Below are 14,525 nucleotides of genomic sequence, written 5' to 3' on the forward strand. Positions count from 1 at the left end.
TTCCACTGTGGGAACTGATGGCCAGAGAAAAGCTGTGAGGGTGCAGCTGAAATCAGCTGAAATACTGTCTAATTTAGCCTTACTTCATTAGAATGGGCTGCTGTAGAGATCTTGCAAAGTATTCACCACTCATACAATTTGCACTAGCCTTTGTCATCAGGTATGAATCTGTCTCTCTGCTGATTATGTTCTTCCTCTGAACAGCAGCTTTTTGAACTGGTGCCTAGAACAGTCCACTTATGAGGTTCCTGGTTTGGTTCTCCAACATGCTATCCTGAAAAATTTGTGTCTTTGGGAACTATGGAGACAAGTCACAGATTTCACTGAAAATGCAATGCATAATTTGGTTTCTCTTCTGAAGTAATATAGTCATTACACTGACAGAGCAACACAGCCCCAGTAAATGTAAGCATTTTATTATGCTTTAGGTGCAACAAAATAACTTCCCCTGGCAGCCTCCTATACCTTGCAGTAACAGCCTTCCTGTCACCTGCACTACTGGTCAGAGTAAAGTAGCAGCCTGGTTGCAGGACTCTGAAGAGATGGACAGATGTGCAGAAGGTTAGACTTTATCTTTTCATGCCTTGTTCTTTCAGCAAAACCTCTTGTTGATATAAGAAAGAGTCCTGTAAGTAAAGTGGTTAAGTTACATCTTGACATGAACATGTAGTAGGTCTTCAGGTAATTAGAAACTTTTGCCTTGTGGTGGGGACTTTGCTCTCTATATGTTTTGGGGTGTTGCTTTTAAAATTTATCATAATAACCTGTGCTATTTTGGTGGATGTCATTGTTCAAATGTGATCACTTCTTGAGGTCTAGAGTTGTTGCTGACTCCTATAGAAATAACAAGAGTTCAACTAAATAAAACTTTTACTTGGATACCTTACTACAAGGGGTTTGGACACTTAACTTTTATAATGCAATTAAGTGCAAACAATGGACCCCATGGCAATAAAATCTGAATTGAAGCCCCTAATGCATTTTTATTTTATATCTCTTAGATCTTGCTCATTGTCAGTCTAACCTTGTGGAACTCAGTAAACTTCTTCAAAATTTAGAAATACTACAGAGGACTCAGTCAGCACCAAATTTCACAGACATGCAGGTAAATATGATTGAACATAAATCATTACACTAAAATATTTGTTCTTTCTGTTAAGGGAACTAGAGAGGTGTTGTCTGTTAACTCAGAATGTTTTTCTGAAGTAATAGTGAATCTTGGATGAAATGCTTATCTTATATGTCTGTTTTAATCTTGTGTAATACTGTTGATGTTTCATGTGCAAACAAGTAATTAAGATGTATTCAGTATTTGAATTAAATAGGACAAATCAAGTGACTAAGTAATTTGCAAGAGGACTGTTGCAATAGAACACATGTATAAATTGCAGTTATATTTAAGGAGTTTTTGTTGTGTTAAGATAACATTTTAAGTTTTTTAAGGATTGGAGACCCAAAGACCCTCAAAGATGAAGTTGCATGCTCTAGAAAAGGGGGCATAGTACAAAGGTCCCAAGTTTTGGACTGTTTCCCAGTTCAGGGTGAGTTTTCCTTTTACCAGAAAGCAACAGCAGATCCTAAATCTTCAATACTTTCTTTCATTTTCACTGAATCTTCTGTGCAAATGTCTGAGTAGTACCACAGCAGAAATCCATGAGTATTTCAAGATCATGTCCTAAATATTATGCACCCATGAAAAGAAAGGGTGCCAGTAGTTTTGCCAGAGGAGCTAAGTGTACCTCGAGTTTATGAAAGTGTAAGGGTAGCTATGGCTGACCCCTGCTTCAATTTCGGGCCCCAGCAGCAGCATTCTTCTCCTTGCTTTCTAATTTGTACCTGTCTAATGCTACAGTTCTTTACTAACTTGCTGTATTGTCTGTGTTGCTTGTGTCAACTTAATAGCACTTTGTTGCTTTTAACTATTTGTGTAATGTAGGCTAACTGTGTAGATATTTCAAAGAAAGACAAGCGGGTCACGAGACGATGGAGAACAAAAAGTGTCAGCAAAGATGCAAAAATTCAACTTCAGGTACTGAATGCACTATGTTTTACTTTTCACTGTACTTTAATATTAAATTCTAAGCATGAAACTATGTATTAGCTGAAAGTAGGAAGTCAGTGTGCTGTCTTTCATGTTTGTGATGAAGTAAATTAAATCTCAGTTTGTTGTTCAAAACCTAGAGAAGATAGTGAGAAAAGTACTGAATTTATTTTCATTCATATGAAAACATTGCCATCTAGGGAAAGGAGAGGGATCTGAATATTGGTCAGTTAAGGTATTCAAAACTCAATATAACACACACCATTTGGGGATACTTTGATTTAATATCAAAGTTGCAGAGAAGGGCAACTGCCTTCAAGGGAACAATGCAAAAGCAGAATGCAATACTAAACACACCAGTAGTCTTTGTCAAGACCTATGCTTGGAATATTACCAGTTTTAAGTACTTTCACAAGCCTTCTGTTATGGAAAAGGCTAATATGGGAACAAATAAAATAACCAAGAAATAAATTATGTGAAGGAAGAATTTACTCCATCCTTCCCTAGAATTAAAAGCACAGAAATAAGCATAATGTGCATGTATTGCTGCCTTGTGTTTTGTTGGAAACACTTGTGTATTCTGATGTTTGATCCAAATCCTGATCTTTTTTATAATTAAGCAACTGATAATGAAGACTACTCAACTGGCTTTGGGAGCCAACAATCACCACTGTGATGTTTGCTACTGAGTAAATAAATGACAGCAACTTTTAATCCATTCAAATATCTTGAAATTAGTACAAACTCAGACAGCTTTTATTATGTCCCCAATGGGCACATTAAGGAGTTTTGATTTAAGATCAATAATCTTAAGGAAGAGGTGATAGTTGCATCAACTTTCTCATTGCAGCTCTTGTAGTTTTGTTTTCTTTTTACCTATTTTACTTTCATTATCACAGTAGTTAGAACAATGAAGCCTCTATTGGGATTAAAATGGTTTATTAACAAAGGAATTTTTGTGATTGATGTCATGTCATGCAATTGAAGGATCACAGTTTTTCCCTGGTGCTGAATAACACAGGGAAATTAAAATATCAGTAAAATGCATGCAAGTACTTTGTGCCTGTAAATAGTCAGTGACCACAGTCACCACTGCATGTTCTTCTTTCATGCCACAGTAACCTCAGAGAAGTCCCATCCACAAAAGTGATGCAAGCAGTCAATGTATTACCATTTATGGTTGGTCATAATGAATAATGAGCTGTTCCCATGTTACCTACCCTTTGCTGAAGTAGCACTGGCCTGGGCTTCCATCAAACTGCTGTTTGTGGTTTGGCAGGGGTGTGCCTCAGCTCCTGAAAATGTCAAATAGGGTTCCCCTGAGAGAGTTTGTGCTCATGGCACTGCTCTGTATGGGTCTGTCACTTCTGAATTGATAATGAACTCTGCCTAACTTGGGTCAGCATTAATTCCTGCCAGCCTTCATGCTGCAAATATAAAGCTTATTTTGTTAAGGCAAAATATTAAGTTTTGTTGACTTATCTATAAATTAATTTGCAGTGAAACAGAAACAAAAAAATTGTTTTAAATTGTATGGAAGACGAAGAATCCTTGAGGGCTACTCCATTATCTTGCCTAGTTTGATAGTCTCAGTTTATTCTTCCAAGGGCTGTCCTGTCTCCTGAGTGCAAGAGCTGTGGTCTGTAGGAAGATAGCCTGACTGACTCCTTGTGTTATTCCTAACTGGCTTAGGTTGCCACTGAAATGTGGATGTCCTCTGATGCCTATAAGCTCTTTAAGCTAATTCCCATTTTGTTCTTCTGTTACACACTCCTTCTACTTCTTGGTCTTCCTTATTGCTCATTTTTTCAAGGCTGCTTCAAGTCTTTCTGAGCTGTCTATCAGGATATCCCCTACTGAGAATCATTTTGTCTGATTTGTGATCATTGTTTTCATGATGCTCACACATGATTTGCTGTTGGATGGTTGACATTTGGTGCTAGTAAGATTTCTCTTGTACTGTTACTTTCCTCATACACCTTGTTAGTTTTAGGGAATAATGCTAACTTTAACAAACTAACTTTAAGCTAGTTTCACTGTTAATTGAAACAGTGGAGTAGTTGCACCTATTTTTTTAAGATGGAGCAGTTTTTAAGTACATCAAAGACATTCTGATAGTGCAATGCTGAGAGCATCCTTCTGGGGTGCATAGAATTAGGGAGCTTTATATAGAGGTGTGTGCTTTGTGAGTGATGGGGAAGGAGGGTGTGATTTCCCTGCACATGAGGCAAGGAGGGAATTCTCCCATCCAGGTTTTCTATTGTACTTATGAACATTCTTTTGTTAATGAGATGGCTTTTGTTGGATTCCTAACACATTCTTGCAGTATGAATGCTAGGTGTGTAATGTATTTAAAACATACTTTTTCCTGTAAGTAAAGCTGCTTGATTTGTTTCCTAGATATTAATATTTACCACTTAAATATGGCAGTTTTGTGTGCAGTTGACTTGTCCCTCACAGCTGATCCCTGTAACTCAAGTGGGGTTACTCTCTGAAGTGAAACTGAGCACAGCATGTGTCTATATCTGTGCAGGTTTGGGTGTTTGCTATTGTTAAGTTGTTTAAAATTAACAGCTGAATTTACAGGCCTTTACTCAAGAGTAATACATTAATTGCTTCTCTTTAGAAAGATTAATTTTATGAAGGAGGTTCATTTTGTTTTTAAAAAGCCTATTTAAAATTTTGTGAAAATGGCCTGCAACAACAGGTTAGTTGATCTCTATTAATTCATTTGACAAATTATACTTTTGTACAAGAACTGAGTCATGGGTTTTGTTTTGGGGTTTTTTGTGCTTTTTTGGTGTTTTTTAAATTATTATTTATTTCCCTTTGAGTAAAAGGCTAAGTTATCATTCTCATGACAGCTTCAAAGGAAGAAAAAAAAAAAGGTTACTGCAAAACAATAAAGAACCAGTGATATTTTGGTTTCCCACAAAAGCTCAAAGTTCTAAAGTTCAAGACTTCACAGGGGGAATAATTTAATAGTTTAATAGAGAGCTGTGTATAATGGAGTAATCTGAAAAGTCATCTTGCTTTACTGAGACTTTCAGCTCAGAACTGAAACTGGACCCAGACTAGTTTTCCCCTTAAGTGAGTATTTCTTCTTATGGTAACTCAGATTATGACCTCACTTTCTATTGTGTTGAAGAGAGTGTGGGGTTCTGCAAAGCTGACTATTCCCATTTAAATAATGCATACCTTCATTTATAATCTTATAGACATATAAATTTGTGCATTTCTCTCTCTGTACATAGGTTTGTCCCCACTATTTAAATAAGAATATTCTTCCATACTCTTATTCACAGGATGGGACATATTTTTGTGGAGCACAAAGAGCTTTACATTATGTATATGATCTGTTCTCTGCTTTAACAGTTTGTTCTCAGTGTTTCAGAGGTTAGGCACACATCATTTTAATGTGAGAATTGTATAAAAAGTTGCACCATAAGTCTTTTACTGTGATCATTAGACTACCCTTCCAGCTGTCAGTGGCATTGCCACTAATATCAGCCAGAGGGTGAAGTGTTTGGCCATTCTCCTCTGTAGCAACCCTACTGGCAATGTTACAGAAGCAAGACAGTTCAGTTAATAATTGAAATACAATAGCTTGTTCTTCAGCGTGGTGTCCATGTATCCAATCTACACATTGTTATTTGTATGACCATCAGGCTTCTTGCAAAAAAAGTAAAAATGTGCATAGATCTAAAAAGGCTGTAGTGGCTATAGGATACAGGGGAAGAAAACTGTAAAGGAATTGAGAATTGTTTTCTAAAGGCAGAAGGGTGTATTTCCTAGTCTTCCAAAATCTTAAAATGGCTTCAAAATAATGACATTTTGAATACGATTAAATAGAATGACTTTATGACAGATATGGAGCTCCTCTGCATTAGACAGTTACTTGCTTGACTTTAATGTACTGTGAAAATTTTTCTTGCAAGTAAAATAAATGTAAAATAAAGCAGGATGAGGCCACAAGTTAGACATGCAGAAAAGGAAGCAGTTGTTGAAATACTTTGTTTTTATTTATGCTCCTTTATCTGAGTTTTTGCCTTGGTTTGGAAGTCAAGGCTTCAATAATGTATGGCAAAAGCAGGTGGAACTCAAAAAAGTGATGTATGGAGAAAATGATTCAATAGGCTGAAGGATGGATGTGGAAATGCCAGAGCTATGTGCAGGAATGTTTACTGAACAAAACTCACTAGATAACATACACACTGAAAAACTTTACCATTGAGCCACATGCATCTTCAGTGACCACAGTTTATGCACTTCCACTAATGCAAAGTGATCGCTTTCAGAATTCATCTTCTAACTGGTCAAGTGGCTCCAGAAGGAGTTTAATTTTGGTTTTATTTTCTGGCATGCTGTAGCATCCTTTTTGTTCTCTTAATCCATTATTGCCTTATAAGTCTGAATGGCAATGCTAGATGATATTTTTATTTTGTAGCCTTAGTGAGTGCACTGCAGTCCAACTCATCTGGAGGTAATTTTAGTGAAGTATCCAGCTTTTTATAGCTCTGGCATGCACAGCTGAAAACACACGATACGTCCTCAACATGTGTAGGCCATAAGAGTTAACAGAATGGAAACCCACTTAAAGACTCTCCCTCTCCCTTTTCTGATCACCTTTCATCTTCCTGTGTCCCATCACCCCTTCCCTTCTCTTTTTCTGCTTCCTTCTTTTCTTGCATTCACTGTCAGGAAGGGCCGGCACCGAAGGGCCAGTTCAGCACAACACGACGCCGGCAGAGACTGGCAGCTGCAGTGGCTACAACAGTGAGTGGATTTCAAAATCAAGGGATAGCTCTAAGGATGGGAAGCTGTGTAACTTGGTTGTGTCATAAGCTTATGAAAATGTTCCTTGCACTTTATGGAGGTGTCCCTGCTACCCAGTTTCAGCTGAGTTTCTTAGAAGTGGTCAGGCCCAGCACAAATGTGTTCCATAAATGTGGGTCTGAGCTTGTTTCCCTGGGACATGTCCCTCCTCCTCCTTTATGTAAGTGCAAGTGACAGACTCAGGCCCTGCACGCAGTAAGTCTTTGACAGACCATGCAAAATAGAAAAAAAAAAGATCAAATTCTGTTAAAAGATGTTGTGACCATTTTAGCAAGACAATAGAACTAAGGAGATTTGTTACAAATATCCATGAAATTATAACATTTCCTGATATTTTTATAAGTAGTATAAGGTTAGCCTTTTTGTTTGAGGCACTTTCTGTTTACGTTCCATAATCCCAAAAAGTCATATTACTACCTCAGTGTATAGTTTTGCTAATTCTCTGTGTTGGAAAATAGGGAGTTATGAAATCAGCAGCAAGTCTGGGAATTAGTTGTGAGAAGTCCTGTTTGTGACATTGAATTGCCATCAAGAGGGTATCTTCAGCTGCTGCTTTATCAAGAGTGTACTCATTAGGAAGGCCCAATATAGACATTTGTACTAATCCATCAACAGATAAGTACAACAGCTAGATAGGGAGGACTGTTCAGCCAAAGACTGAAGTGAGCTTTAAATGCAAACTCCTTATCTAGCCCTAGCAGTGAATGTCTTCACCAGGCTGGAGTATTCCATCTGTTCCAGGCAGAAGCTAAAATCCCCTAGATCTGACATAGTTTCTGCTTAATCATAACTATCTTGAGCTTCTGCTACCTGAACCACAAGCTCAGTTATTGCTGTGCTCTTTTAAAACATGAGACATATCGGTGTTTATCCAGCTTCAAAATTAACTCATCTAAATTTATTCCTCTGTAATCAGTTGATGCTGAATGTGTGCTCTGTAATTGATTGCTGTTTTGACTGTGTTGTTCTGCCTGCCTAGCTCAGAAATCTGCCTGATTCCCAGTTTACAGGGCTGAGCTGTGTTGGTGGGAGGCTCTAATCAGAAGGCTCAGCAGCAGTTGAGCAGCTTTGGCAAGGGCTGTGCTCCTCACCTGGGCAGTGCTTCAGTAGACACATGCAGCTGGACTGGGGTGGAAGGCACTAAGAGAACAGGGAATGGCTGAGTTGTTACCTGCAGCCCAAGGGAGCACCTGTTGAGGGAGGTTTTGGAGGAGCTGGAAAAAAATGCAAGAGGAAGGAAAGCTAGAGGCACCAAAATGCCTCTGAGGCTGTGGCAGTGTTCCTGGCCATGGCCTGTTCTTCCTGGCTGATGCACAGAATGGTTGTTGCTCCCAGACAGTGAAGCTGTGTGCATAGACTGAGGGATACAGAATCATATCAGCTAAATGAACAGCAGAAAGAGGTTTTCCTTACAGCCCACACAGCCAGGAACACTCTGTTCCTACGTGAGCACATAATTCTGAGGAAGGTGATGGATGGGGGGGTGCAGCACCTCTGGTGTAGAACAGGAAGTTGGGACAAGGTTCACCTGAGGTTATGTCTAGAAGTGTCCCTATGGAGAAAACTAGAGTGATGGATCAAGAAGCTAAATATTTTTTTCAAAAACCTTCAAAACAACAACAATAAAAAGCAACGAAAAAGCGAATGGGTAGTGAAGTCAGGATCAAGTCACCATTAATACAGAGAGAAAGCACAGCCGTGAAAGGAGAAAAGGGGAAGAGAATTACACTGGCAGTGTTTCCTGGACTGTTGCCTATTCAAGAGAATAAAAATGGCTGTTTAATAGGGGGTTTTTCATCTCTTGTGGAAAGTAGCTTGGAAACTTTTCTAAAAAATGCTTACGAGAAGAGTTCATGTCAATCAAAAATTCAGTATTTTTGGTTCTTGAATTTAAAGCAGCCAGCAAGGCCACTTGTCTTTGCTATGTGGATGTGTATTTCTTGCAAGTAGTGTGACATATTTGTAGAACATATAAATTCCATTTCTAGGGCGTAATTGAAAATAGCATTTTTTCAATAAAGATTATTGCAGAAACCTTTCTTTTCAGCCTGGCCAGCTGAGGTTTGAGGCAGAAATGGTGGATCTAAGCAGATCTCTTCAGCTTGATTAATCAGAGAGTGACTAAAGGACCCCCCTGCATGTGTGGGGCTGGGGGGACTCTTCCTTCAAGCTCTGGCATGATAGCTGGTGTCACCTTCTCTCCTGCCTTCTGGATGGTCTGGAGGGTTGGGAATGTCCTCCATACACATAGGCACAGTGTGGATACCTACTCTGCCATCCTGGAGCCACCTGGAGCAGTTGAAGTTTTGTGATGCTCTCAGTCAGAAAGTTCTGGAAACATGCTCTCCCACTTAAGGAGGGGAAGACTTTTGGAAAAGAAATTTGGAACTAACATACATTTAGCCATAGTAGTCCATTTACCTAATGTTGTTGGGCTTTTGAGACAGGCAGTCTGGTAATTTTGAAGAAGATAAAGGGTTTCATATCCAATGTGAATAGAAGGAATTAATTTACATCTTCTGTTAACAAATTCTTCTTGATATGAGGCTAAAATGAGGTCCAGTAAAAAAGTATGTACTTTGTTGATGTAGCTGGAAATCAAAACACATGAGAGCAGGAATAAAGCTTATATTAGATAGGTGCCATAGAGTTATTATTTAATGTACTGTATGTGTCTGGAGACCGAGAAAGAACAGAGTGGAAAACATATGTCACAGAGCATGCTCATGAGTGAAATGATTAATAGATCCAACAGGATTTTGAGGGTTTAATTGGAGAACCAGAACCTAAACCTAAAATGTGTATTGATGTCAGTTTTTACAGGAAGGGATTGATAAAACTGTTCCCTGATCTAATCAAATAACAAAGTACCAAGTTCAGCCACTGATGACAGTGGTTCTAGAACTCATCTGTTGATAATAATTCTTAGTAATATGACTTTTTATGTTATCTTCTGCTCTTTATCATGCCTTGGAAGAGACATTTTATATTTTTGCCCCATTTTTCATATTTGAATAATTGCATTGGGCTGCAGTGTGAAAATTCTTGCTTTACGCATTTGATCAATCTAATGAAATTAATTAGATTTAATGTTCTAAATAGTGCTTGATACATTAAACAGTGGCTAATGTTTAAGTGACAAAATGTAGTTCTGCATGTCTTTCTGTTGCTTTTACAGTTGAAAATTGTGTTCTTGGCCTGATTTTCACGAGAATGCTTGTAAATGGTAACATCACAGTAAAATACTAAGTACTCTTGCACAGGCATCACTTCCATAGCAGTGGTAGCCATAGAGTGCTGTATGTAGCATACAGGTAACTGCTCAGTACATGATACAGGAATATATAACTTAGAAAGTTTTGCATGTCCTTTTTTTTTTTGTTTCTGCACCTGAAAAGCAGAGGAGAAAGTGAAGTGGGAAGATAATAAACTAAATTCTTTGCTCCATCTTACTAAGCTGTATCTCTCTGCATTTGTTTATGGTCCATGTATTTTAAATGCAAATCAGGTGGAGTTTTGATTTTATTTTATTGTCATTGTTTATTTCTTTAGTTAAAAAGAAAATAGAAAGACTGTATGCTTCTTCCCTCTTCATAATTGCCAGTACAGTGAGTTTCAACTGAAGATTTACAAGTAGTTTTGAAAAACTTCAGTGATATATCTGATAATATTATATCCTATTTCTAGATCTGTGGAGGAACCTTCATACTTCAAATGCTGGTATTGCAACAACAGACTCATCTACAATTACTCTCAAGTGTCCCAATATAAAGGAACATGTCTCACAGTTCAATTTTCCAGTAATCTTCTAAACTTTAGGAAATCATCCATTTTTTGTAAATGTTAGAATTTAAATACTCCATCATTAGCTGTTAGCTGTGTATTTAGGCTTTCTTTTTTCTATTTCAGTGAAAAAATTCCAGAGAATTCTGCATCAGCTGTGTTGAGATTTAGGAGAGTAAGAAGTTACATGTTCACTCTTGCCATGTTCTTCACATTGTGGACTAAGTCTTTTCAGGGAAAAAAATTGTTTTGCTTCAACAGAGTCAAAAGTTTGCTTACACCTTACCCACCATTTCTTCTCTGTTTCTCACTGTAGGTCCCTTTCAGTGCTACGATGTCACCCGTTCGACTGCATTCCTCCAACCCCAACCTCTGTGCAGACATTGAGTTTCAGGCTCCCCCAAGCCATGTGGCAGACCCTCTGGAGTGCTCTACTGAGTACATGAAGCTTCAAGAAGAATTTTGCTTGATGGCACAGAAAGGTAGCTGGAGATGCCAAGCCTTCCCTGTAATGTGCTTCTCTGTTGTGTTTCTTTATTGCCCTCACTTAGTTATGGCCAGGGCTTTCATCTGCATTGGGTGATAAGAATTTTAGCTGTTCTGGTGGCTTACACAAAGGCCATTTATATTACCTTCTTATATTTTCCATGCATGTCATAAATGTAGAGATAGGTAAACTCTGAAATTGCTTTCCAAGTCTTCTGAGCTGCTTTCTCCATTCTGTAAATAAGTGACTGAATTTGCAAACATTTTTTCTTCCTCAACAAAATGTATTATTTCTCCCCAAAGATGATTCAGAATGTAACTGCTGCATGTAATCCTGTGAAATCTCTTTTGTGCAGTGTTTTCTATGTCAATGGTATCAGTGGAAAAATAGCTTATTACAGGAATGTACTTTTGAATTGAAATTTTCTTGCCCATAAGTGAATGGTCCTACAGACTGAAAAATACCATTTTAAGAAGGTTTTCTTACCAGTTTGCTCTTTTACAACAAGCATAGAAAAAAATGTGAGACTGACATCTTAAAAAATTCAAAACCAGTTTAAATACCAAGTAATCCTCTTTATTAGTACAATATTAAGTCTAGCACCTGATGTTTCTGTTACTCTGAAAAGTACAAATAAAAACCAGAAAGAAAATAGCACACATTGGACACAGATGTTCCAAATATGCACCTTTGCATATGTTCAGCACCAAGAATATGCTCAGATGAGATATGTGTGGGCATACAGTATGCACATTGCAATCACAAGCTGTGTTTGTACTTAATTTGGCATGGATTACTTGAAGTTCAGGCCCTTGTTTCAAATGTCCATTAGTGTGGGATGGAGGTCTCACTCTCTGTGTTTATTGCTGAAATATTGTAAGAGATGTCAATGTGATTTCTGTAGCCAAGAAAACACCTGTTTTATTTTTTTTTTCTTTTTGCTTAGTGCATTCTCTTTTGAAGTCTGCCTTTAACAGCATAGCTATAGAGAAGGAGAAGCTTAAGCAGATTGTTTCAGAGCAGGATCTTGCAGGCCACAATGCTCAAATAGCTCACCTCAGACAGTCCCTCTCTCAGGTACGTTCTTGATTTGATTTCAAGCACATCTGTCTTGCCCAATGCACTGTTTCTTTTGTATTTTGGCCATTTCCTTTCACCTCAAAGGAGCCAAGAAAAAGCCAAGTTCTCAGCCAGAACTATGGCATATTCTGTTATGATGTAGATCTAACCTCACTGCATGTGGAGGTGAAGGATATCATTTGTGTAAGCATGTATCTGTTTTGGTTTTCCAAAGTAAAGAAAAAGGATCAAATGTTTTTATACAAATCCTGGATGTCTTTCTTGGAGCTGTTCCAGCACAGCCAAGAAAATATTGTTGTTTTTGTAATTAAGTTTTAAATTTCGACCGTATATTGTCAGGTTTGTTTTATGTGTCCATGTCTCTAAATGCAAAGGGAATCCTGGGTTGCAATACAGTCATGGGTAATTTGGATTTCCAGATACAGACCTGTTAACTCTCCAGCATTTCTCCCACTTAAGCTAAAGGAAAACATATAGTTTGCTTTAGTGGGGGAGAAGAAATTAGCAAAAATAAGTCCTCAGGTTACAAAATAATTCAATTTTTCAAAATTCATTGTCAAGGAAGCATAAAAGCATTTGCTGGATTGGTGTGGATGACTGCATCTGCAAGAAGTATGAGCAGATTTTAAAAGACAAACCTTTCTATAGATGCAGATGCATACCATGTTAATGCAGGTTGATTTCTGTGCATTGTGATAAAAAAGGGTTAGGAGCAAGAGGTAAGGGTAACCATTTCTGGTTACTGACACAAATTTATCTAAGAACTGTGGATATTTATTAGCAACCTGCATGAAATAGGGAACCGTGTTTTCTTCTTGGTCCTGGCTTCCAAGGTTAGTTTGAAAGTCACTGTCACACATTAGTTCCCAGCCTCAGTGGAGAGGAAGTGGAAAATTGACTGTGACTGGGTTTGTCCAGCCTCGTGACCAGAGTGCTGTTAGTCATTACCTTCCCTCTCTGAGGGATGTCAACTAGGAGCATGCTCAGACCATTTCTGAACAAAGAAAATTGGGTAATTTAAACTGTTCAGTGACAGTTTAAGCTTACCTCTTTTCCTTTGGTCTTTCTTTGTTTTAGTACATTCATGCAATCTATTCCTCAATCTGCAGTAGGGGGAGACAGAAGAAGATTGCAACAATCCTTTCCTACAGAAACAAAATGTCTCTCTCTTCTTCTTTTCTACAATCCTCAGTGTTGGGGATATATTAAGGTTAAGTCAGCCATGTTCTAGATATGTAGCATATTATACTTCTGGATTTCAGAATCTCACCCACTAGTCTTTCCAACCAACAGATAATACATATTTATGCACCCAAATTTATAATCTATAAATTTATAATTTATAATGGACTTTAACATAGGAGAAAAATCAGCAGATAGCAGACACCAGTTGAATTCTGTTGCTATTTGTGATACTGTAGTGGATCAGTAGTTTGAATTAAGTACAAGGGTAAACCTGTAAAATTGATCTGGGTGGGTAGACAATGATACTAGCAAATATGTTGGTTTTACTGGAAAGGAAGCAATTTCTGTTTGCAGTCTCTGAGTGCTAATAACCTTGCCTCAGAAGAGGCTGTGTAGTTGTAAACCAACAATTGGCTCTTTGGGCATTTTGTGGGTAGTTCCCATGTGTTGCTCTGCAGTTTCACTCTTTGTTGCTGCATTCACTCCCCATTTCCATAATGTACATAACCCACCAGTACACCTGCCAAAGAGCTCTCTGAAGAGCTGAGGTAGAAGAGAGAGCCAGTGTTACATTGTGGGAGTACAGCTGTCCCCCCATCTCCTGAAAAACAGTGAAGGCAAAGTAACCAAACATGAAATCATGTCAGAGAGGATCTCAGGATAGATATCTCCCTATAAATGGAAGAAAGGAGGTTCTGCGATTTTTTTAAGAAATTGCTGGAAAGAAGCATTTTTTTCTTCTTTGTTTTTTCTTTTTTTCCTTTTTCTTTTTTTTTTTAATGTTTACATTTTAATTTTAAATGTGAAATGTGCAATTTTTATTTTAAGGCTCTCAACCAGAATGCTGAACTAAGGAGTCGCTTGAACAGAATACATTCAGAATCTGTTATTTGTGATCAGGTTGTCAGTGTAAATATTATCCCTAGCCCTGATGAGGTAAGACTTTGGCCTTTAATGGATTTAGAGTACAAACAAACCTTGCTAATTCTCACTAAATAGCTGAAGCGCACCTGAAAAATTATCAAATTTTTCAGATTGGCAAATGTTCAATCATAGAAAAAGTCAGGTTGTATTTCCTTACCTACAATAAAACTTCAGTTCTTTGTTTTCCAT

General features: G+C 37.9%; 1 protein-coding gene across 2 annotated transcripts in view; it reads left to right on the top strand.

Annotated features, from left to right (window-relative positions):
- OSBPL6 (oxysterol binding protein like 6) overlaps positions 1–14,525 on the top strand; it is a 96,096-nt gene that overhangs the window by 58,653 nt on the left and 22,918 nt on the right. For both annotated transcript variants that reach the window (XR_009487358.1, XM_059853188.1), the window contains exons 8-12: positions 429–561; positions 1,002–1,105; positions 10,977–11,142; positions 12,094–12,224; positions 14,241–14,348. Coding sequence is in view for 1 of the 2 variants with exons in the window: in XM_059853188.1 (XP_059709171.1) it covers positions 429–561; positions 1,002–1,105; positions 10,977–11,142; positions 12,094–12,224; positions 14,241–14,348 (642 nt within the window). In the remaining variant the exon portion in view is untranslated. The remainder of the gene's footprint in view (positions 1–428; positions 562–1,001; positions 1,106–10,976; positions 11,143–12,093; positions 12,225–14,240; positions 14,349–14,525) is intronic.

Source organism: Haemorhous mexicanus, chromosome 8, assembly GCF_027477595.1.
Source record: "Haemorhous mexicanus isolate bHaeMex1 chromosome 8, bHaeMex1.pri, whole genome shotgun sequence".
Lineage (NCBI taxonomy): Eukaryota > Metazoa > Chordata > Aves > Passeriformes > Fringillidae > Haemorhous > Haemorhous mexicanus.